The sequence below is a fragment of the Anas acuta genome, chromosome 2 (assembly GCF_963932015.1).
Source record: "Anas acuta chromosome 2, bAnaAcu1.1, whole genome shotgun sequence".
Classification (NCBI taxonomy): Eukaryota; Metazoa; Chordata; class Aves; order Anseriformes; family Anatidae; genus Anas; species Anas acuta.
In genome coordinates, this window is record NC_088980.1 from 139,842,558 (window position 1) to 139,868,037 (window position 25,480).

At 36.5% G+C, this 25,480-nt stretch overlaps 1 protein-coding gene across 2 annotated transcripts; it reads right to left on the reverse strand.

Annotated features, from left to right (window-relative positions):
* Window positions 1-1,474: 1,474 nt before the first annotated feature.
* On the reverse strand, window positions 1,475-23,555 carry EIF3E (eukaryotic translation initiation factor 3 subunit E). Of its 2 annotated transcripts, XM_068672507.1 has the most exons (14): window positions 23,397-23,555; window positions 21,746-21,860; window positions 19,769-19,819; window positions 18,803-18,920; window positions 15,829-15,871; window positions 15,269-15,373; window positions 13,496-13,621; window positions 11,894-12,018; window positions 11,125-11,251; window positions 9,178-9,279; window positions 8,101-8,210; window positions 3,104-3,206; window positions 2,751-2,885; window positions 1,475-1,645 (listed from the first exon to the last, which is right to left on the reverse strand). In XM_068672507.1, exons 1-14 carry the CDS (start codon window positions 23,484-23,486, stop codon window positions 1,607-1,609), a joined length of 1,389 nt encoding a protein of 462 aa, XP_068528608.1. In that variant the 5' UTR covers window positions 23,487-23,555; the 3' UTR covers window positions 1,475-1,606. The 2 variants fall into 2 exon arrangements, with proteins under 2 accessions (XP_068528608.1, XP_068528609.1); XM_068672508.1 differs by lacking the exon at window positions 19,769-19,819.
* Window positions 23,556-25,480: the final 1,925 nt, after the last annotated feature.

Sequence of the window (25,480 nt, forward strand, 5' to 3'; positions counted from 1 at the left end):
TTATCCTGTTTTTGGAAACACGGGCAATACAGGATTAGCCCAACACATTGATAAATGGCATTAAACTAGCTACTGGAAACCATTACAAATACTCTGCTGAATTGAAGATAGGTATATTTTAAAGTAATAAATTAGCATGAATGTTCATAGATTGGATGCATCATAACAAAAAGTAATTTACATTGGAAAAGACCTCTGTATCTGGAAGTCACTAAGTTCAACTCTGAGCTGTATGTACATCAGAACAGTCACATAATTGAACATCTAAGGGTAGAGATTCCCCAGCCTCTCTCAGTGACTGGTTCCAGCACTTCACTATCATCATAGTAAGAAAAAAGTAAATTTCCCTTTAAAACTAGTTTAATTCTTTCCATGTTCTGATCTGTTCATTACCTCTCATTCTGTCCCTATGGACCTCCAAGTACATACCTGTCTATGAAGCCTCTAATTATTGAGAATAGCAATAAAAATCTGTTCACCTTTTTTCAGAGCTGAGTGTACTCAGTTCTCTCAGCTGTTTTATATCATGGGCTCTTCTTCCTCACTATTTTAGTAGACTTCCCCAGAAGATCAGTCTCTTTGTATTACAGAACCCTGAACTTGGGCACCATATTCCACCTGTGTTCTCAGAAGGAGAATAATCACTTCTCTATACCTATTCCAGTCTTCTCTAATAAAGCTCAGATAGGACTTTGTGGAAAGACATGCTTTGTGGTCCTGCCATAGGCAACTGCTGACTTGTGTTGACCTTGCTACCCATAATCCCCCCCAGGTCCTTCTCAGGAAAGTTACTTTCCATTCAGTCCATGATCCTTGATGTTATTCCATCCCAGGTGCAGGACTTCACGCTTTGCCTTGCTGAACTTCAGTGTAGCCACAAAGTTCTGGCATATGCAAGATGAGCATGTTATGATAGAGGAGCAGGAAGAGTAGAAACACCTCAAGCTGGAACTGCTACCAAACATCCTCTAAAAATTATGATCAGGCCATAAATGTAGAAAGGTCTTCCTTCTCTTTACAGAAGAAATTCTAAAAATCAGCTTTTGCCAGCTCTGGCATCACACTAGCTGTCAAGTAACTCTTAAATGTAGCCAAAAATGCAAAACATTCTAGCCTGGAAAGTATTATAGGAGGAAGGTTGGGAAGTTGGAATAACTTGCTACATGCAAATAAGTTCCAGAACTTTAAGAGGGAAGCAAGTATAGGATTGGGGGTAAGGTGAAAGGGAGTCAGTTTTTCCTTCAATCCTAAAAGCTGAACTGTGCGCACAGGCAGTATCTCTTCCTTTTGATACTTGCATTGACTTCACAGATCCCTAAAAAGGGAGCTAGACTTTCTAGCTTGGAGGTACTACGCAGTACTCCACAGAACGAAGGTGCCAAGGAAATCTACTTCAGTGTAATCCAAAATGCTCCATACTGATAAGCCCCTTTATATCAAGGACAAAACTTATCAAATTACAGATGACACACTGTTAAAAGTAGCCAATTTTATTCAAATAATTTTTAAGAACACACGATTAGCTTTTCTCAAAAAGGTTACATTTCATATTTATCATATGCTTTTTAATCAAATGACAACTGATTCCTCCCCCTCTGCAGAATTCTCAGTAGAAGCCAGAGTCTTGAGTAGCCCAGTTAGGTGCCTAGAATAAAATAAGGATCAGAAGTTACTATCCTATCAGTAAGTTACTGAAATTTATGAGAAACGATTTAAGAAATTTCTAGGACTGTGAAATAAGCATTGTTATTTAGTAAAGGAACTCTAAGTTTCAAACAAGTGTTGATATAGCAGAAGTATGCAACATAAGCCATACAGCCAGAGTCTCCCAACCTAGTAGTTTCAGAAAATGAAGTTCTAGCGCATTCCAAAATAAAAATGTAAAAATTTGGTAGCTATATTCACTAAATAGTGAATTCACTAAGTTATACAAAATTTCTAATCAACTAGTTTACAATTGTTTGTTCAACTTAACATTTTAGTTAAGTAGTGAGGGATCCCAATAAAATTTAAGTTATTAGCTTTTTTGAAAAATGTATCCTACTAGGTCCTTAGTGGACCTCAGTCATCCATGCTACATTTTTCTTTTTCCTTGCAAAATTTCCTATATTGTAAGTAAGACAAAGACAAAAACCAGACTTTGCCAACTCTATTTTCACTAGTGGCCAACCTCATTATATTCTCCAGCCCTTAATGAGATAGGTCAAAACATCAGGGTTTTGCGCAACTCCATGTCCCAGTCTCAAACATTGTTTATTCTTCGCCCAGTTGTACTTACCTACAAATACTTCAATTACAAGTGGCACTGCAAAAGGAACACTTGCACAAAACTCAGTATTGTCAAGGAACACCAAAGTGAGGGAAAGTGCCATTTATCTCAGTGTTCAACATTTAGAATGGTTTAAGTACAACACACTTGGAAAAAAATAATGCAACTACTTTCATACGTGTTCCCCTTCAATAAGTCTTTTAAGGTAGCAAGGAAAACTACTGCAAGGAAGTACAGAATCAATTCATGACAAAAGTACTCTGGCATTCCTTTTTTTCCCTTCTTATTATCTCTTCACATTACAAAACAAGAATCACTATCTAATGCTCACTATAAGAAATGTCCTATTTAGCTTCTGGAGCCAGAACTAGAGTTAGGTACTTCTGATAAACTTGAACTAAAGAACATTTTAGAATTATACTTTAATATTACTCACAAAAAAAAGATAGCAGGAAATCAGAAAAATACAACTTATACCAACCTCAGATCTACCACTCTGATTCAGTTTCTTCTCAATGTTCATAGCCAACATTTGACTACGAAAAGACAGGCTTTTGGTTTTTTCAATCACCTGTTGATAGGGTGACACTGCGTTGTTGCCCATAACTACATGGCCCTAGAACACAATAAAGATACAGGAAATTTAACAGCCACTCAGAACGCACAACCTTTTAACGCTCTGCTTTCAAAGCTTTCACAAGTCATCTCACACAAAATCAAAACACAGTAAGTGAAGTCCACTACATTTTACTGACAAAGAAAAGTTAGAACTTGTTGCTTCTAAATAAAGAGAAATAAAACTTGATGAAAATTCAGTCACTTTGATTCACATACCAGCTTTGAATCCAACTTGGCATCTAATCGTGCATTTCGGATTAGATTGACAATCCATCTTTCTGCTTCCTCAGGAGTCATGTTTAGTTTATCTGCTAACATACTAAGAGATAACAGACTTATCAGAAACTGAAACATACTAAGAGATAACAGACTTATCAGAAACTGAAATACAATCCCTCTCACATTGGTAAATATATTCCAGGCCTACAGAACATGCACCAAAGCAACACACCGAATTTAGCACAGCACAAAGCTTGTCTTCAAGAGACATCACATACTTGGGAAGCATACCTTCTTTTGATTTAAATAACCCCAAAGCTTACATACATACACCCTTTCACATGTTCCCCTTCCTCTTTTATTTTTCTCCATCATAAAAAGGGATCTAAAAAATTCCTATCACTGCTTGAGACATGCTGAATAAGGAATTAACTTCTTGAAGTATACACCTACTTGTTGTGAATCTGTTATTTCACACTTAAATCTTGGCCTGTACAGTTTTATATAGTATCTGTTTCTATTAAACCTTGCCCACATGAAACATCAACCATCACTGTAAAGCAAAGCATTGAATTACTTAGTTTTATTTAAAATAACATAGCCAGTAGTCAAAGTTTAGAGAAATTACTCCAGGAAAGCATTTGACAATAACTCCATTACCAACTCTGAAGTTCCAGGAACAAGTGCCATGAGACTAACAGCTTGGTATGGAAATGTGACAAATGCATTATGCATCCAAAGATGATACACAACACTTAAACTTCTTGCAAATTCAAAGAGGAATGGGGAAGGAGGGCAAAACTGAAAGGAAAATGCTTTCTGAAGCAGGCACTCTTGTCCAGAAATAAATCCCTCTGATGGTGTTTCCTGTGGCTTTCCAGCCAACTCCTCTAGCTCCCTACTGGCATTTGGCTCCTGCAGGACATTTGTAATGCTCATTCTTCCATCAGCTTTCAGACTGACGTGACAAACATGAGGTAAGGGCTGCAAACATCACCAAAAACCCAGCTGGCTATGCTGGAGTTGCACAAGAGGTCAATTCCTCACCAGTTCACAGGATCTTGCTTACATATTTTCTGCACCTCAAAGTCATTTTTATTTTGATACTAATTACTGACAAGCTAATACTTGATAGCCTATCAGTTATTAGCTAGTCTACCTAGCCAGGCTAGGTATAGTTTTCTCTATACAATCTCTCCCACACACTTGTCTCATCCTTCTTCCAACTATAAATATAAACTCAATTCTCCTTCCCACACCCCCAACTGATGACTCTGAAGTGGCATGAACAGGGAAAAAAAGAATCAAGTAACTTATATACTGAACTCACTTCAGAGAAATGACAGCAAACAGACAAGGTATGTGGAGCTTGACAAAGCAAGGGGAAGTTAAGACCCAACCACAGTTGCTCCTATTCCACCAGAACTTCAATCAGTGGTTCACTTTAAGGTTGTAGAGACATAATGCAGACAAAGCAAGAGAATAGAAAATATCAGGTGTAAAAATCATTGTGGAATTATCAGTATCTTGACAGTATTAGATGGATATTTCAATAGGAAGAAGCTACAAGTTGCTTTAGCATCACTGATTCAAATGCTATGAAAAATTCCAGATTGAATGAACATGGGGCAGGAGGGCAGGAAGGTTAGGGTAGTTCTCATTTCTCTTTTGGAGGTAGCAGTTGGATTCTGATAAAGTAACAACTCTTCCAGATGACCCCAAAGGTTGCTTTTGCCACAACTTTGTAGACTAAAGTTACCTACCTTGTGATTTAAATATTGACCCTCTGCTCTTGGAAACAATCAAGAATCAGCTTGCTCGGAGTTGTAATTGGGTGCACAGGATTGAACCAGATGGTTTCCAGAGGTTCTTTCCAACCCTCAGCACCTAGATTTTGCTTTTTCCTTATCTTACAGTCCCTCTGTACACGAGGAACTGAGGGGAGCACGCAGGCTTTGAGGGAAGTTATTCCAAACTAGAAAATATTAAGTGCCTTACATCATTTAGTAGATAATAGCACCTTTTCCTATTATCAAGAGCCAATGAAGATGCACTGGATAAGCTACAAACCCCTACATTAACATTTAAGTTTGGACAACAAATTCAAATCTGTCATCTTGATTTACCATGCACTGGAATACAAGTTCAGTGTAATGAGAACTATGATCAAAAACAGCCTGAAAACTAGATTCTTATGATTCCCAGTAAACTGGAAAATACACTTCAGTATGGAATGCTCTGACTACTAAGAAGGGGTCAAACCTACGTTTAGTTAAATCAGAACATGGGAGAGCATGGATGCCAGGATCCTCAGCAACAACTGTTTCTCTGTAGATTCACCTCTCACAACCCACCACTTGTTAATGTAAACACAGCCCTAGGAAGTTTTCCCACCCTGAAGATGGCTTTTGAGAAGGAATACATTCTCTACACCTACATACTATCAGTCTTGAACAGGGGATAAGCACTATAAATTGCTTTATTCATGTCTATATTTTAGTAGCTCAGCTTCTTCAGAGGTAGGCTCCCCTGTTAGCTAGAAAGTTATACAGCACGCATGACAGAAGTCACACCTCTGTACAGCTTCTGGACAGTTTTCTTGCATATGCATTTAGCAAGTTTCCATATTACAGAATGAAAGTGACAGATGGCAGAGAGGGATAAAAAAGTTCTCAGTTTTTAAACTTTGAAATGTACATGAATTTTAATATAAAATAGCTGAAGTTACCATGTAACAAAATTTTTAGTGAAATATATACACACACCAGTATTAAAAAATTTCCATGATTCTATCAAACCTTTAAAGCAAAAGATGATCTAATTTCACCATTTGCAGTTACCAGCTTCCACCTTAAAGTCCCCTTGCAGACATTAAGACAGTACTTTCCTGGTAAAGCAACAACCAAAAATCACTATCTTTCAAAACTGATTACACTGAACACTCATCCTGATTATGCTTATATTTCAACAGTATTCTCCTATTGCACTATTGATATATGTATCTAATACTCCTATCTCCCATTTCAGGCTACAGGTGGTTTGAAAAATAGTTTCAAAAGTAGTTCTCTTGATTATTTCCATCCGTTTGCATAGAATTACCGAATTCCACACATCTTCATATATAAACAAATCTATTGTGTACTGTGCACAGAAGGAAAAGAGAAGAGCTCTTCAACTAAATACAGGCATATCTAACCACACTAACCAAATCACATCCTTAACTCATTTAATCTATTATTCCCTATTAAACAACACATTTCAAATAGTGAACTAATTATAGGATGATATAGCACATAGGCCACTTATCAGTTGTGATTTTACATTTGTGTCCTTCAGAAGAACACTGCCTAACACATGTAAGTAGTTAAAATTAAACTATTCCTCTAGTTTCTATTTAACATAAGGAATAAAAGATTTCTCCTAATCATTTTCAGATTTGTTCTGAATACTTAAGCAGTACTTATCTATCAACAATCACTGTGGTACAGCCAATTAGTTATCAACTCCAGGAACAGCAGTGGAAGGCACTTGTGGACTGAGAAATTTAAGAACTATGCCTTAAACTTAACATTTTGACTAGCCAATTCCTTCAAAATAAGTCCAGAATGCACTAAGAAATACTTATGTACACCACTTAAGCCCAAATATAATGGTTTCTACAACTTGTGCATAAATGTGTCCATCATTTAAAACACTGACCTAGTGAAAAGTCTTTTTACTGATTATTGATTCCACATACAATTACCTGAAGTGGTATATGCAAGGAATATCTATGTCCAACTTAACTCAGTTTACCCTCTGCCTCAGAACATACCATAATGCTTATAAAAACACCACTACATGCATGCACTTATGACCACACAGAAGTACAGCAAGCCACACTATTTTCAGTCATACTGGAAACATACCATATATGGCACAAAGCAGTATGAACCACAAAACAAGTAACATACTAAAACAGCAACCATCTACCACAGACCTTGATTTGTTAAATAAAGCTTGCTAATTTTGCCTAATGAATCATTTGTTGTCCACAGTCTATCAGTATCTTCCAACGGACAGTTAAAGCATACTTAAGATGCATATACTAGGTTCTCTACATATTGCTTCTATGATAAACACTGTATTTCTCATAGATATTTAGTCTTTAGTTAAATAAAACTTATACATCTTTATAAAAACTTGTGCTTTCACAGAACAAAGCTTTACAGCAAAAGTGAGAAACTATGTAGTTTTATATTACATAGAAACTCATCCTTGAGAGCTTCATTTTATATTTTTTCTAAATACTTATCCAAAATCCTTTTATCCCCAAATGTGCAGTACTTTGCCTAAGGTAATTTTTAAGATTAAGATTTTAAAATATTAGCCCACAAGTGAAAGGATACTCATAGAAGTATAGAAAAAATTTGTTCAGAGCATTTAGTTCATTCATATTACAAGTGTATATGCTTAAAACATACTTCTGTTAATTAAAATCCCCCCCCAAAATTCATTGTTTTCTACCAACTTGGGTATTGAAGTCATTAATAACTTTTACTGTGATGCAAATAAAACATCCTATCATTTTGCAGATGCATTTGAAGACAACTGTCACACGTGAACAGGAATAGATTTCTTTTGCCTTTCTCCTACTATAAATATTCATGAAAAAATAATCCTTTCAGTAAGTTTCCAAAACTCTTGACAATTTTATGCCAAATCTTTTCGTTTTGAAATCAAGTAGCATTAAAATGCTTTTTCAGAGGGCCACTCACATACATGTATTTGCTCTGGACACAAGCTAATAACAAGATGTCATTGAATTTCATTAATTTACCAGCTTTGGTACCTGCTGTCTCAGATCTCTGCAATGTTCTCTAGAGATTTAAGTGATGTAGAACTATGGGGAACAGAAGTATAGTATAAATAAAATACGCTTAGAAGTTTATGCTGTTTGTCAAACTCATCTGCAACTGATTTTTCTGAACCGCAGTTCTAAAAAGTTATCTTACCCAATGCTGATACATTGATGGATGCGACAGAAAGTCTCAAATATAAAGAGACGGGCATTCTCAATGAAGTCTTCAAGGCATGCCACTAAGAAAAAATCATTCACAAGCACCTGCAAGTGTAAGGAGAAAGGCAACACTTAGAACAAACATGGAAAGAGCAGGTATGTACATGTATATTGCTTCAATACACATGATCAGGGAACAGTCCATCTAAGAACAGTTCTTGGCATATTCCAAGATGTGGACAGAAACCTACAGATTTAACAGAAAATTTTATAGTTCTGTAGTCTGCTAAATTGAGGTCATACAACGTAACTGGGGTTGGACTCAAAAAAGAGAAAAGTCTACAGTTCTTGTAAGTCTACTGAAGACCTCCCTTAGTAATGCATAAAATTTAAGTACTGCCCTCATAATCTAAGCATATTCTCATACTCTCATTGGGCACTTCTATCAGCATTCTCAGCATACAAAACAGCTTACTTAGTACTGCAAATGCACCTATTAAGTTTAGATTACAGGGCCTTTGGCCCTTTGCAGTGAACAGAACAAACCTGATTTACCCCATTAGGTGACCAATACCAATGAAAAGAGCTAAAACAAAAGCTGTAAGAATTGGTAACAGCTTTCAGCTATAAGTATTAACCTTTACACTAGTCAACCCAAGCATAACCCAACCCAAGATAACTATGTTCATTCATTCCAAGAAATGCACTCAAATATCTTTGGTTATTTCATATTGTTTTTCAACATCACAATTCAAAGGTGCAACATCTTTCAGAACAAGAAGTAGATACAAGTTTTTCTTCAAACACTTCTCAAACAAATAGAAAAGCTGAAACTCAGATAAACAATCACTTATTCCCTTTTTGTTCTAAAAACTGATTAAATACAACTTTAAAGTCATACCCTGAACAGTAAGTCTTGTTTAAGTGTTACAAAATGAGTTGATCAAAATGCATGATTTAATGCTTATCAGGAGACACCTGCAATGAAATCAAGTACCACTTCAAACAAATTAGCTGACCATTGCTGATTTTAGAGATCATACTTAAATGAAAAAAGTGTTGTAAAGCTTACTGTTTCACACTCTCTCAGCTTCTTCTGTGCACCATCAAAATCAAAATTAACATACAGGCATTCCACAAATTCTGTGATGGGGTCCCTGTATGTGTAGGACTCCTGTCAAAAATAAGTAAAAATCAGGCAATATAGGAAGCCAAGGCCACAAGATCACTTGATCACTATATCACATGTAACAAAATTTAATACTTGAAAAAAGTCTATACAGTCTCATAAGAGCCATAAACGCCTATTTTTAATAATCTCATTAAATAATCAGGAGTGCAGTTTCTCTTTAAGCATTTAGCAGGTTAGAAGTACTGTTACTGAATAGAACTGATTTTGTGTCAAACATGCTATTTTCTTAAAGTGTTAGAACATTCTTCCTCAATTTGGATTAGTTTTTGCAATTGGAATAATCACTTTCAATTGTATCAGCACTCAATATACACAAATAAGTCGTGGTTAATACAAAACGCTACCTCTTATACAAAATACTTAACTTTATTTTGACATTACAGAAAAAACTCTTAACTAAGAGGCAAGAATAGATTTATACACATCTGTGTAAATTAATTTGGTATATTCCTAAATGTACATTTTAAGGCAGCTTAATTCAATAGCTGTCATTATCAGCTTCAGTATCCAAAGAGGATGAGCAGATAAAGTAATTACTAAGGCAGCTCTTTGTCAAAGATTTGAGTCTGATTTCCTTGGAATCTCATTTATGCTTAACATTCAGTTTTATGGGTCATTTTACAGATCAAAATTGCACTTGTTAACCAAGAAATTAACACTCATTATGTGAAAGTCTTGGATAACATTTTCAGTGTAATAGAGATGAACATACAACTGCTTAACTATTAGTTCAATACTTGCACAGAACATTAGTGTCTTAGTGTTTAGAGAATGGACTGACTTGCCTCTTAGCAAGAGTCTACCATGCAACACTGCAATTGCCTTTTATCGTGTCTGAAACACTTTCAAATATATAAATACATATCCTCTACCATTCAACAATGATACAATGAACCATACAGAGAAGAGTAAGAAAAATCTTTTAATGGGCATTTCAAAACCAACAGAATTGTTACTTTCAAAAGGAATATGCTACTGATCCTTTCTTCTCATATTGAATGGGAAAGATAAAATTAAAACAAGAAACACTGTAGAAATGTTGTGTATTACAATTCAATCCTAAAGTAAAGATTTTCCTCAAGACACGTTTTGACACTTGAACTTCTTTACAGTTTCTTATGCTACTTCTGCTGTAAAGATTAACACTTAGAAGGATTAAGATGCTTAAAATTTGAATTTTGAGTTGATTGTACTTAACAGTGAGTTGTATCATTGCTTAAAGTGGACACAAATGCTAGCCTCTAATAAATGCACTATCACATATATACCAGTTTTATTCACCATGTATGGTATTATTACTTCATGTTTGAAGGCTGATGGCTTTTATAACAAGTTGCATACCAATTTCAGCAAAGAATCTTTGTGATCAACTGCTTAACTGCTATTATCAAGCACCTTGATTCTTTTGTAACTCCTATCAATGGCTACATCCTCTCTGTGATAAAACATTTAAGCAACACATATGAATTTGAACATAAAACAGGGTACACTGTTCAGTTGTCCTGAAATGCAAGCAAGATTTTACTTGTACAACAATTCCTTGTAGGGATAGCTGAAAAAGAATCAGATCGAGAACAATTTCAAGGATCTTGCTGAAATTTTCTGCATTGATCATACAGGGGGGAAAAAAAGCAAAACTGACAGCACATTGTACTTCATTCATTATTTTGCCCTTCCAGTAAACAATATACATTTTACTTCACAATGAACAAAAAATTCAGTGACAGAGTTAGGACTGAAATATGTAAGAAGTTCCAGAACAGGCACGTTAAAGTTATAGTCCCAGTATAAAAATATGAACAGGAAAAAGCAGATTTCAGTCCTTACCTGTTGAATAACCTTGACTAGATCTTTCAGCACTTGTCTACGTTTTCGAACATCCTTATTTGTTATGACTGCAGTAGTGAGGTATCGGAGGATATGTGGGCACATTGTCTGAATTGCATTGAGATACCTGAAAAGTCCAGACAGAGCTTAGGAAATCCACTTTTGCATCAAAACAATACTTACAATAGCTCATGTATATATGTGCAATACTATAGCACATTTATTCAAATACAGAAGGATTTGTATTTGGTAATTTATATTTGTTAACAATGATGACCTCTGGTGAGGAAAGAGAAGAGGCAGCAGTGCAGTAGTAGAGAAGGGAGTTTGCACTGCAAAAAGAACAGTCCATGTAATACTGATAATTTCTGGTGTTAAGCTGTTCCAGATGTCATATAGCTCTACATCTCAATTCACATTTTTATTCCTCTCAGATTTTCCTCAAATTCTTCTCAAACAGATCTTGTAAAGTCAAACCAGATTTTACAAGAACCTTCCCCACCACCCTGAAAGATGTTGTAGGAACCAATACATAAAGTTATTCCATACCCTTCAACATGGGGAAAAAAAAGGCCAGTTCTTCCTGTTTTACCATCTGCCTCCTTGAAGGGGAATTATAGCCACAAAGAAAAACAAATTATAAACAAAAACCCAGAAAATGAAGTGCTAGTATCATTGGAACTCCTGAAACAGTGGATCAAAAACACTGAATGAGCTTGTGTATTTATTTTTTCAATAACCCCCAAAAATACAGCACAAAACAACTTACTGTGGTTGATAGAGAAAGAGATCAATGATATTGTCTCTCCCTTTAGGATGATTAAAAAACACAAACAGAGACCAGTGGATGAGCCATGTTCTTTGTTGAAGCGACTGCAGCGGAGAGCTTACTGACTACAAGGAAACAACACTAGGTTAAACCAAAGTAACAAAAGACAGTTCACATGAATACCAATACATGGAAAAGTATAACTAATTTTCCATTGACTCCTCTTAGTTATCACTTTAAGGCAGAATTTAACCTCCAGCTTTTTAACTTATCTGGAAAGTACAGATGTGCTGAAAGCTATGACCAAGATAACATTTTTTCCAGCATTGTATTTCAAATTGTTTGCCAAAACTCATTCTGTTACCACAGAAGCATAGCCATTAGTTCTCAGAAGACCACCATACTAACAAAGTAATTACTTCCCTTCTTAATCCTGAATTTCAGCTCTTGTGTCTTCACATATGATCTGATGAACATTCTTCTCTAGCTTTTCAGTTTCTTTTAAGCATCACAAATATTTTTGTGATACTCTCAGACAGTGATGAAATGCCACAAACATTTCCAATGAAAAAATGCAAACCTAACTTCACAGAATCTCTAGGTTGGAAGAGACCTCAAGCTCATTGAGTCCAACCTCTCACCTAACACTAACAAGTCCTCCACTAAACAACTTTCTTCATTTAAACCAACCAATACAGCAGAAATAGGGATTCAGTTCTATGCTTACCTGGATTTGCTCCAAATTTAACAGCACTTCAAAGAGGTTGCAAAGCAACATATTGAAAAACAATGGATATAGCAAGTAATAATCACTCACAGGATCAGGACAACTATTATGATTCAACCCCCTACTAAAAGACATGGAGTCTCATGACTAAACCAGATGTAATAGTCTATTATAAGCATATAGGTTCATAGAGATTAGAAAATTTGACAAGAAAAATTGTTAACATTTGTTATCTGCCATGTAAAATAAAGAACAACTGGGGAGAGAAGGGAGCAAAGTATTTCAAATACAGACACTAAAGTTCTACAGATAGTTAAGACTAAGACTCTGAGAGGTCCTTAATCACTTCAGCTGCTTTGAATTAATACTGCATCCCCATTCTTTCCCTTCATGTTCCTGGTAGTCATCTGAACTCACATGGTAAGGAAACTGAATTGACTGAAACTGGTTTCCACTAACAAGCCTTACATTTTCTGTTAAAAATATTTTCATGCAAAAAGAATATAGTTTAGATACATGCATTTAATTCTTTACAGAAAAGTACAGCTATCTGAAATTTAAGTAGCAAGCAGTTTCTCGTATAGAAACCTTGCTTTCAAACTCATCCTTGAGCCAGGGTTTTTTTGTGGTTGTTTTGGAAATACCTTAAAAGTTCTCAGCTTCATTTCTAAGCCTAAAGAAAAAGCAAAACATTTGAAAAAGACTGGATAACTCTTCAACATTTCTTGAGCATCCTTCTACTTTCCTGCTACCACTTAGGAAATGCATTTAATCATGCTTTTGCTAAGGATGTGCTCTTAAGTAGTAATTCATAGCAGAACTTGAATACTAACAACTAACTTCTCACCTTACTACATGACCAAGATTTCACTTACATTATTATCTATTGTCTCCTTCAGTCTTGTGAGATCTTCCATGGCTGCATCCCAATTCTGCATCAGAATTTCAGATGCAAGTTTCCCCCACAGAGAACTCAGAGCATTTCTGTCTGTAGCTGGAACCTAATTCAACAACAGCAATAAGTCATCTTATTCTTAAACAGAAGATTTTAATTTCTAAAGATATTAAAAGAAAATTTCTTCTATTTTTAACTTACAGGATGTCAAACTAAATCCTATCTTTCTAAGTTACATGTACATACACGTTAAATACTAAAAGCAATTTAGGTACAGAAGGTGAAAGAGCAGTAAAACTTCTAAAGTAGAAACTAGAAAATCCTGTAAGACAAAGCTCCCAGCTGCTGAAGTTTTAACTTACAAAAGAAAAAATAACTATAACTATATGCCTGAGATGACACTAGTTCCAAATCTATACTATGTAAGAATGTTTCTGAGCTATTAGAACAAATGCCTCTTTCAAAGCAGGTGCCCAAAAAAATTGGGACAGCAGATAACCATATCACCAAATCTAAGACTCAAGTTTTCTGCTAATGCTGTAGAGGAAACAGACTTCTTACATAAGTGTTCAGTAAAACTACAGCTTTGCAGTAGTGAGTGTTTCCTACAAGGATAGTTCTAAGGTCAAGCCATCTTAATTTGATAAAAGAACGTGTTACACTAGGTCATTCAGTGTCAAGTCCTACTCTCAAATTAGTTATAGTTTTCATCAATTTGGTTCATCACACAAACCTTAAATAAAAAAATAAGATCTTCTCCTGGAGTTAGTAACAAACCCTACACCAAGCTATTAACAACACAAAAGCAATACTTCATGTTTTTAAATTCATTAACCTAAGAATATAATGTTAAGCCCAGAGTTAAAGTGCAATTAAGGACAGCTGCCCACAAACCCATGCAAGTTAGGAGTTTCCTCTCTCAGAGCATTAAATTCTGAATACTGAAGAGTCATACAGAAGAATTCCACTTTATCAACATTTGACTATGAAATCAACTCATTCTTACTCTCAACCCTATTCTCATTAGGGATTCATTTCATAAATTTGCTTTTTGAATTATAGCAGTAATTTTTGTAGCTGACTATTTAATCTATCAGCATTTCAGAAAGTTTAGGATCTTTCTAGATGGGACTAGAAAGTAGATATTCACTGAACAACAGTAAGTTGACTGTATTGAGAGTCTCACAAGACACTCTCTCAAAATTCATTCCTACACTTCACAAATGAGATGAGTTACAATAACATGAGAAGAGTTGCTTAAGGAGCAATAGATCTCATTCTATAAATCTCATTTACTGCTTACATTTCCTGGGTACATGACTTAGTCTTAAATCTGTCATAAAATTCACAAAAAGACAGATTGAGTCCAAATAAGAAGTTAGTTCACCATTACCAGTGATTACCTTCAACCTACCTGCAAGCTTTTTACCCATGCACAAAAGCAACTATTTTTCTGTTTTTAAGTTTTTCTCTAGGATTCAGTTACAGTGGGGAAACATATGAAACAAGAAATACTGCAAAATTTAATCTTATCACAAGACCCACAAATGTAAAGAACAAATTTGAAGAAGTTTCACATGAAACCAATTGCTGGACAACAGTCATTAAGAACATTAATAATGAGTCTGATAAGTCTTTTCAGTTTTTCCTTGGTGCACAGTAACTGTCTCAAAGCAGCTCATATTGTATTTTAACAATTAATACAGACAATAGAGGACTAAACATTTCACTAAAAAACACAACCAAAACTTACCAGAACCCTAAAGAAGTATAGATATTCTGCAGCTCCAGAGTAATTGCCACATTCATACTGGAATTTTGCATACCTGTAGAGTGTATCTAGGTACTCCTGCCTAAACTGTAAAGAAAAAAGTTTTCACTAGTAAAACAAAATGTTATTAGAAGTCCATTTCAATAGTAACCCTTAACAGCCCTTCTCAAAAAGTTGAGTAACTTTTCCAAAGTTATTTGAAAGATGTTGTAGACTCTATAGACAATGCAAAAACTACTCAACTTACATCACTGAATTAGTGACTGAAGTAATACTCTAGAAAAAACATTTTGCACTGCAAAGTAAAGCACAACTTAGTTACAAGGACATTGCTAATATTAAGCTCCAGCTTTAGTTTTTTTGGGTATTATTGTATGAGCTCAAAGGCATTCAAATAAAATGTTTCAGCACTAGGAGTTCCATCCATAAGCTACAGTTAAGTGAGCCAGGCCAGAACACTGGTTCAGAGTTGTTGGCTGTGGGAGAGGTGGGATGGAAATGTTTAGACCCGAGTTCCAACAGATAGAGCAATTAAAACTTACACCATGCTTCTCAGCTAAGTAGTCAAACAGCATTCGACCATCCCTATAATGAAAAGATAAAAACCACTGTTTTTACAAAACAAACTGATTGTCACCATGCAACACACTACAGAACACAATCTTTAGCTGTTAAAAGTACCCAAACAGTACATGAATTTAGAATACTTCTCCAGTTGTTGTGCAATAGTAACTACAGAAACAGCAAGCCAATTATTCCCTAAGTAAAATTAATGTAATTTAAAATAATGATTGCCACCTGCAACAACAGATACACTCAAGGAAAGGTGGGAAATTGTTTTAAATTTGACAGCATCCCCAGTGTTCAATATGAAAATTGAATTCTAACAGAATTCTCACTTTTTCCAATTCCACAGCAATTATTCTAGCCAAGAAGTACAAATTTAATCGAAGATGAGAAAAAATTGCAATGACTCAAACCACTGGAAACAAAACTTATCACATTCAACACTGGGACAAAGTGGTTAGCAAGGACACCCCTATGACAGAAGTACCTGAAAAGTACACAACTAGAATCAATAATCACACTTGGTAGGTTGTGTTTAATTTACATATGAACACATTAATGAAGCTTTTTGGATTCAACATACATAATAGAAGATCAACCACCATTATCATGATCAAAGATAAGTTCAAGCCTCCAGGAGGCAGACACAGGATGACTAATGACCAGTGTCACACAACTGCCCATAAAATGTTATACACCTGTGGTGTTTTAAACAACTGTTGATTTTGTGAGTGATTTTTTTATCCAGTATTTGCAATAAATTAGAAAACATTACTGAAAACAGTCTCAATTTGAGACTTTGACCATATGAACCACCTTTCTACAATACTGAAAGAACATCACTTTTTTTCCTATTCTAATGCCTACTGTACCCTCTGAGAATTCAGATTTCTTTTAATAATGAGGGATGGACACAAGGACTCAAATGTAGTTCTCCAGAAAAATCCCTTCCTGTTTGATCAACTCTGTTTAACTGCATCCTATTTCACAAAACCTGCATGCTAGCTGTTCTTCCTGAGATTGACTACATTTTTGCTATTTGCTAATTCAAAGAGAACAATGGCAACCAAGTTGAATTTCATATATTACATAAGTAAATCCATATGTAAATCCACTTCCATACTCTAACATACCCAAGATTTCAATACAGAAAAGAGCACCAAGGTATAAGTTACTCTGTGGACAAAGATATAGTGAAAATGCACACAGGAGGCAACTTCCTCAATCATTCTGAAATCAACTGACCACAAAGCTTTAAGACTGTAACTAGAACTTAGGGTATCTGAGTCAAGTTCATACAGGGAAATGGCACACTGTCAAGGCAGGGAAGAATGACATACCTCAGTAATACCTGAGGTACTGAGAGTCTCGTGTGTTTCTTCCACTGGAAGATACTGCAAGGTGGAGGCATACTATTTCTCTATACTTTTTAAAACTTTAAAGGCCTTTCTCCAACAACTACATGGGGAAAAAAAACTAGATATTTTGGCTTACTCTTGAAAAAGCTGCCAGTTGCAAAGTCTTTCACACATCTTCCACTATTTCCCAGACTTAGACATTCTAAACAGCATTGCTATGGTTCAAAAGCTGTGATCTAGAGCCCTGATGATACATAGCTGAGTTTGATACAGGTTACAAGTCACCAGCAGAAATTCATAGAAGCCAAGGAAGCAAAATTCTTATCTACTTATCTGAAGACCACTACTCAGTTCTAGACTGATTTACACCTTTCAGGCCAATTCATCCCATTACTGTAGGATCCCAACAATCCCAATCACGACTCCCATTGAGCCAATAACCAAAACCACTATTTCTGAGTGGCAAAGCTTTCAGAAATTTCAAAAATAAAGGAAAGCAGTTAATTACAATTGGGTTTTTTACATTTAAAGCTGTATTTCCAAGTGCTCTTGAATGGCTCCCTTCTTCCCATAACCACTCAAGCAAACAATTCCTTCTCTTATCAGAATGGACTTATATGCATATTCATGCAGAAATCAGATATAAAGGTACTTTACTTACCCTGACAGTGCTTCTTACAGCAGGAGCTTAAGCACTTTCTGAACAGTAAATACAAGCTTTTTCTGAACTGCTGGAAAGCTAACTAGTTTCAGTATTCCTATTACATACATAGTGGTACACTACTTGAAATCTTAAAGCAAGAAAGGCTGAATAAGGGATCTAATTAATCTTCTACCAAAAGAAGAGAGACTTTCACAATTGTAATAACAATGTTGCTAATGTAAAGACAACAAGCAATAACTTAAACTAAGTGTTTACCCACCCCTCTCAGTTGAAGGGAGGCAGTTACTTCCTCAACTACTACAGCTGAATCCTTTAACTCAGGCTTAATCATAAGAAAACTGTCTAAACACTGTATCTAAGATGCAACAGACTCATTCTACTTTAATTACTTCAATTCAAGCAAAAAGTAATTGGACACATCTTCAAAAAGACAATTGCTAGCACTACCTCATATCAACAATTTGGTCAGTCCATTGCTTGCTTGTGGGAAGCAGAGGGTGAACGGACACTATGCCTGAAAGAAAGAATTGCTATGAGGCTGAAAGGATGTTTATCCACCAGGCCTCCCAGAATATGACAGACAACATTCCCTAATCCTCTGCAAAAGATACAGGGAGAGAAGGCAGACATCTACAAAAGAGGAATCCAAAAGTTGTTTCAACTCCTATTTCCCATCCCCTAAAACATAATGTACTGAATAACAGGAATCACTTGTCTGCAGCTGAGCACTAAAGACAGAAATACCTTGTGTACAACAGGTAAAATCACTTAAAAGAATAGATTGGGTATACCAATTGTAATAAACTGTCCACACAACTTAAATACTGGTTAGAAACACAAATGCCTTTCTTGCAGTTGCTACAGACAGCCATCATCAATGCTTAAGAGGTACCAGCAAGCCTTTGAGAAAGTTATGTTAAAAATTACCTAGTGGACTGCATTTGCCTCGTAGTCTCTGGATCCTCAAACATCTTGACAATAGGTTCAGTTTCAGCCTGAAGTTGTTTCAGCTGTGCAACAACAGTTGTTCTCTTCTCACGCAGAGCTAAACACAAGCAAATCCATGTAATGCTTTATTTTTTTTTTTCAGAAATCAAGCTGTAATTACATGGTGCCAACAGCACATGTAAACATGTTCTTCCAATCCCTACATAGCTTGTCCTCTCAGTCACTTCTACACAAGAGGAAAGGTACCAAACAAGAAATAGAGGCTTTTTATTAAGTTAATGTCTCATCAAACCACCTGAAGAGCAGCTAGCTCAAGCCAAGGCTGTATTAGCCAAGGTATCTCCAAGCTTCCACTGTGGAAGAAAAACTTTTAAGTAACTTCACATATTCCAATTGAACTTTGAAAAAAGTAAACAATGCTATTATAGCAGATAAATTAATTTTCCTCTGACCAGGTTCTAAAAGCATACTTTTAGCATATTTAGCTGAAAGTTAGAGACTTTAAAGCGGTTTGACCTGTAAGACTGCCATCTGAAACATTATGCATGATTATTCAGAATATTAACTCTTTATTAAAAAAACATTAAGAAACAGAAAGGCTTCAGGATGATGGTTTTACAGACCCAAGCTTTTCCACCCAGTGCTACCATGTGCAACAAAATCAACACAAAGTGCAGCCCTTGTGTTTTAAGAAAAAAGCTACAGAAAATAATAGCATTTTAAGACTAGGAATATGAACAAAAAAATTATGGGATCAGAGAACCCAAGAACAAATACCAGGAGAGAACAGAATCCAGAAAAACCATGACCAAGGACCACGCACCAGGGCATTGAACAACACTACAGTGAGTTTATTAGACTTGTGTTCATGATTTCTTTGGCAAAGAAGCTCCTAAGGGGAAAACACCATAATAGTGACGCAACCAAGGTCTATGAACAACTTGCCTGACAGGAAATACTCCAATAAGGAGCAACTATCTCCAACTTCAGATGAATCTTGAAGTTACAGAAGGGGACACAGATGTCAGAAAGAACTATTGTTAACTTACTAGGAGTACAGATTTTTTTTTCCTGTAACATCTTCTGGCTATGGAATTGATCACAGAAGACAAGAAACAGAACTATAAACAGTGCACAGACATTTCTAAATATAAGTTTACTTAACAGTTACACTTTTATTAAGGCCTTACTGGTTTAAGTTATCAAAGTTAATATAAAATTTAATGAAACCAGCAATTTTGCAAGCAAAAAGACCCTGCCTGTACATACATTTTGGTAGTGCTGCTTCATGAAGAAGAGACATCTTCATGTGTCATGAAAGCCATAAAAGAAATCTGAACTCTTAAGTGAAAGTACTACTTATGCTAGTTTCATATTGTTGAATGAAAGCCAGAGATCAAACAATAAGTCATTAAAGAAGTTTCATACCTCCAAAATGATGATTTAAAAACTAGTAGTTTTAAAAAGTATGCAATACAAAATTATAAGGGTGGAAGCTGCTGGACTTTATGAAAGCAGACCTCTCCCAGTGGCCAAGTTAATTCAACTTACACACAGCTAAGAGCTTTTAAAATTTATGCAGTTTGGCAACCTAATTAAGTAACTGGCTGTAATCAGATTTAAAACAAACTAGTTATTTTGTTAACACGTACAAGGATTGCTACTTCTTGTGCTGTCACTTTACTATTCTTTTATTACTGATACTGTAATATGCTTCAGTAGTTTAGAAACTCTGGAAAAAGAGGAAAAACATGTTCAGCTCTAAGATTTTTTTTTTTTTTACAGCCCTGAGACTAACTCTTGCAACCTACAGCACCAAAAGTAACTTCATGGTAAAGCTATCAATACAACTGTTTTAATGAGTAAAGTGAAAGCTTCGGGGGTCTCATGACTGGAATTATCGGTCCCATGCATCATTGCATATGCACCTGTACTCAGTATCTGATGATGGAACATAAGTTTTGACAAAAAGTTAAATCCAACATCCACAACTCAGTTCTTCTGCCCATATGCAGAAGTGTAACAACTGGATCTTGCACCTGATTAAGGAGTACATGAGTCTCTCCTAAGCTGCACAGGAGAAACAAACTGCAGTCCCACTACAGTTTAGGAAAAGGTAATTAATTCCATAGAATTAAATAAGATATGGGAATAGGGAGAAAGCAAATATTCAAAGATTAATGTCAACAAGGAAAAAAACACAACCAAAGAAACAGCAAAAGGAAAAAGCCACAAAGGATAGAAATTACAGGAAGTATGATCACCTATTTTTTCCTCCCCCTCTCAAGACATTATGCAGGAAGACAGAAGTTGAAGAATAAGAAAGCTTCCAAAAACACGAAGACAATGAGACTAAATTTCAGTTACATATTCACAGTATTAATCATCATTGATTTTCATATATCTCTAATGATTTCATTTGGAGTTACTCCTTCTAAAGAAGCAGCAATTTATCTATTGACACAATTGGTCAAAACATGTATTTCCAAAAATGACTACCCCCTCAGGATCTGACAATCAACTACTGATCAATAGAATTACTTATAAGGAAGATCTAGCCTTAAATATACGGGACGTTTTAAAGAAAAAGTTACACTAGCCCCAAATCATTTTGCAATAGTATCTAATTTGACAGATGAAAAATAGGTACCACTTTAAGGCTATACCACTGAAGTGTTTGGATTAACCAAATCAGCACTGAAATATGTGCCACACTGAAAGACTAGGTTCCTGATTGTCCCAGTGTCCCAGGATTAGGGTACTCATTTCAGTATTGCATATCATTTCTTTAAGACCAAAACTGAACAGCTTTGTAGTTTGATTGCAATATGCAAATTACTAACTGCTAATTATTATTTCAGATAGGTTGTAAAGCAATACATAAAATTTATTTCAAAACTTTGTGTTAACTGAGCAGCTTACCATGTGGAATTTCATCAGAATACAAGTTTTTGTACACATCCATAGCAAAATCCACCATGTTGGTATCACTGAGGAGATCCAGCTTTCCTTGAAGGAGTTCTTTTTCATTGTATATCTGAAACAGGAATCAGATTTCTCTGAATATCCCTAAATAGTTTCCAATAAATATTACACAGTTAACTTTACGGTAAGGTTCAGTTTATGAATTTTATCCACTTAAGTTACTTCACACATCAAGACCCACACCTTTACAATGTATCACAGCTCTGTCACTTAGTGTAGTTACCATACAGCCTGCCTATTTCCAGTCCTAGCAAGATAGTTCCAATTCCCTACTATCCATGAACACTTGAACTTAAGAATAGTCACAGGACAAGTAACATTTTTAGATGATTATTTCTAATGAAGGTAAATTAGTTACTTAGTAAGCCAAAGTAAGCAACACTTCATGTGGTGAAAGGGGGTGTGGTATAAAACAGGAAATTTGACAAAGATTTAAAAAGTTTTGAACCCAGAACTTAGAGATGCAACACAGACAGGAAACTCAGTGAATGGTTTCCACAAAATAGCATTCTGAACCATGCAGACATATCAAATACTTTAAAGTGGATCTCTGAAGAGACACTCAAGATTAGACTTCACATGCAATTGTAACACAGCTTAATCTAAGACACTATGAAGTCTACAGCATAAAAAGTACATTTAGTTGAGCTTCTGTAATTAGTTCACTGTCTTTAAGCTTGTTTAATTATTTCTTAAAGGTCCTAATAATTTAGCTTTCAGTTGCAAAGTGCTGTTAGATCATCAAGATGCAGGTGGGGGGTAACCTAGCACACATCTCAAAAATATGCCTGCATGAAGGGTGCATTACAGTTAACCACATGCAGACCTTTCACATATAAAACTTCAGAAGCTGAACTTAGTTCTGAACACTATGCTATTCAAGATAACACACTGCCAGAAGTAACCATTTAATTATCTTGAGCTGGTTTACAAACACCAAAATACAACTAATGCACTCATGAGGAGTGACACCAAACAAAATCCACATAGTAGATACAAAAGTTCATTACAATGTATGTTTGTTACAATGAAAGTTATTGCAACGTACACATGCTTCACTGTTTTGTTTCTGACAACTTCAAAATTCAAAGTTTATGAAACCTGGCATGTTTTGCTCAGGTTTTTAAAGAGACCAGCTGAGTACCTTGGGTAACTCTGATTGACAAGAACTGAACCTCGAGCACTTCTGACATCACTGGGCTTCCCCCACTGACCTAGTTTTACATAAATACAACAAACCAGCGGGGATTTGGGGCACGCAGGACCTGCCCCTGCCCTACACGGCTCGGAAGGCCAGCTGCGTGCTTACACCGCCCCCCCAAATGGTGACAGTCCGGGGCCGGCAGGTCGAGCCGCGGCAGCGCGGGCCGTTTCCTCCCCAAAACAGCGAAATCGAGGAAGTCCCGAGCAGCACCCCCTGCCCCTTCCACCCGCCTCCCCCCGGCCAGCCCCTGCCCGCCGCTCCCCACATGGCGCCGCGCACCTCCCCCCCCCCCCGCACCGGGAGCGGGCCCCGGGCCGCCCGACCGAGGCGCCGGCAGCCCCCCGGTGCCGGCCCCGGCCCGTCCCTGCCGCAGCGGGCACTCACCTCCTTGACGGAGAGGAACTCGAGCAGCGGGAAGACGAGGTGGCGGTCCAAGAAGTGCGCGATGCGGGTGGTCAGGTCGTACTCCGCCATCTTGGTGCGGGAGGCGGGGAAGAGGAAGGGCCGCGGCTTTTATCGGCCTGAGCGCCTGCGCGGGGTCGGCGCATGCGCAGATTCGCCCGCACGCTATGGCCGGGGCGCATGCGCAGAGGGGGAGATGTGGTGCTTGAGTGTTGGGTGCTCATAGTCGTTAGGATTGGAAGAGACCTCCGAGAGCATCCAACCATCCCCTGACACCAATGTCACACACAAACCATGTCCCCAAGCACCACGTCCAACCTCTCCTTGAACACCCCCAGGGCCGGTGACTCCACCACCTCCCTGGGCAACCCATCCCAGTGCCTGACTGCTCTTTCTGACAGAAATGTCTCCTCATTTCCAACCTGAACCTCCCCTGGCACAACTTGAGGCTATTCCCTCTAGTCCTATCACTAGTTATCTGTGAGAAGAGGCCAACCCCCAGCTCCCCACACCTTCCTTTCAGGTAGTTGTAGAGAACAATAAGGTCTCCTGAGTCTCCTCCAGATCAATCAGCCCCAGTTCCCTCAGCCACTCCTCATAGGACTTAAAAATGAAGAATTTTCTTCTGAAGTGTAGTTTCTTTTGAACTGTCTCTCACTCTAAAAGCATTGTGTGACATGCCTCTTGTCATAACTTTTTATGATGTGAAAAATCCACGTGGATTTGTAACATATTTTTTAAAATGTGATAGCTGGAGAGACCATGTTTTATCGCTCCTGTTTTCCGCAATGTAGGCTTTATTGAAGCATCAGGTACAATGATAGTGAATTCTTCTTTTTACAGTAATAAAATGAATAAATGCAGTTAAAGGAAAGCAACAAATGTAATGAATAAAGCACCTCTGTGGGGAATGTCATTGGAAAATAAATAAATAAATACATAAATAAACAAACAAATAAATAAGGTCATATTTCCCAATGGCCAGAGATTCAAGCTGTTGAAGTTCTGCACTCAAATTGCCCAATAAATTGGACAGAGGGTATCTGAAGTATGACGCATAACTGTATCTTTGTGGCTAGGCCACTCACCTGAGTCAGTGATTGTAAATTCTATTTTTGTTGTTGTTGTTGTTTGTTTGTTTGTTTGTTTGTTTTTGTTTTGTTTTGTTTTTGTTTTTTTCCCAACATTCAATTTTGAGAATTGATGTGATCTTATTCAGAGCAGGGGCTGTATTTTGAATTTGTTTATAAAGGTCTATGCATTGTGTTTTAAAAGGAAAACTTTTTTTTTTTTTTTTTCTTAAACAGGTTTTGGGACAATGCTGGAAAGATATTGTCCATCTAACACTATCTTGTCATGCTGGATGGATCTCATTAGCACTTTTCCTGGAGTCCACTATGAAGTTGGGGTGGACAGTACACATTTGGGATCTAAAATTCTTCATCTTCACTAGAATCTTTGGAACAGAATTTGGTATTCAGAGTGTCACTAGTGCCTTTCCAATATAGTGTAATGGATTTTTTGGTAGCCAAACAACCTCAAAAAGAATTTTTAACATTCACAAGACAAACTTCCTAGTTTGTTTTTAAGACATGAAAGTACTTTACTGAGTCATACCCAATTCAGCTATTAGGGATTGGGAAGATGGCTTTAAAAAACAAGATGAATATCTTGAGAAGATCATCTGATTTTCAGATCTTTCAAATTTTTTACTTTTGGTTGATGTCTTACATGAACCCCCATTTTTTAGTTTTCTGATTTTAAAAGAGGTTGGTGGAAGTATCACCCACCAGTAAGCAGCATACAATGTCTAACAGTAGTCTAATAGTCTACTAGTAGTCTAATAGGTCTTTCTCAAACTGAAAAGAATTGCCTTGTAACATCTTGAAGGATTATATTTTTGTTTGAATGCTCGAAATATGTCCCTAAATTCTTAGTTATGGTAGATTAATAATACATTTAATTTCAGCTGTGTGAAATGTTACAGCTTTTCCTTTTGTATAGAATTGCTTTTTGTTTTTCTTTAAAAACATCAGTCATGTTTTCCATGTATTGTCAGAAACAAT

Bases quoted from the DNA above. Each gene is read 5' to 3' on its own strand.
- EIF3E (XM_068672507.1), bottom strand. From the start codon at position 23,486: ATGGCGGAGTACGACCTGACCACCCGCATCGCGCACTTCTTGGACCGC. The intron at 18,921-19,768 runs GCAAGTTGTTCA...GCTTGTGTTTAG, and splicing joins ATTGGAGTATTTCCTGTCAG to CTCTGCGTGAGAAGAGAACA. The intron at 8,211-9,177 runs GTAAGCTTTACA...TTACACTTGCAG, and splicing joins AGCTGAGAGAGTGTGAAACA to GTGCTTGTGAATGATTTTTT.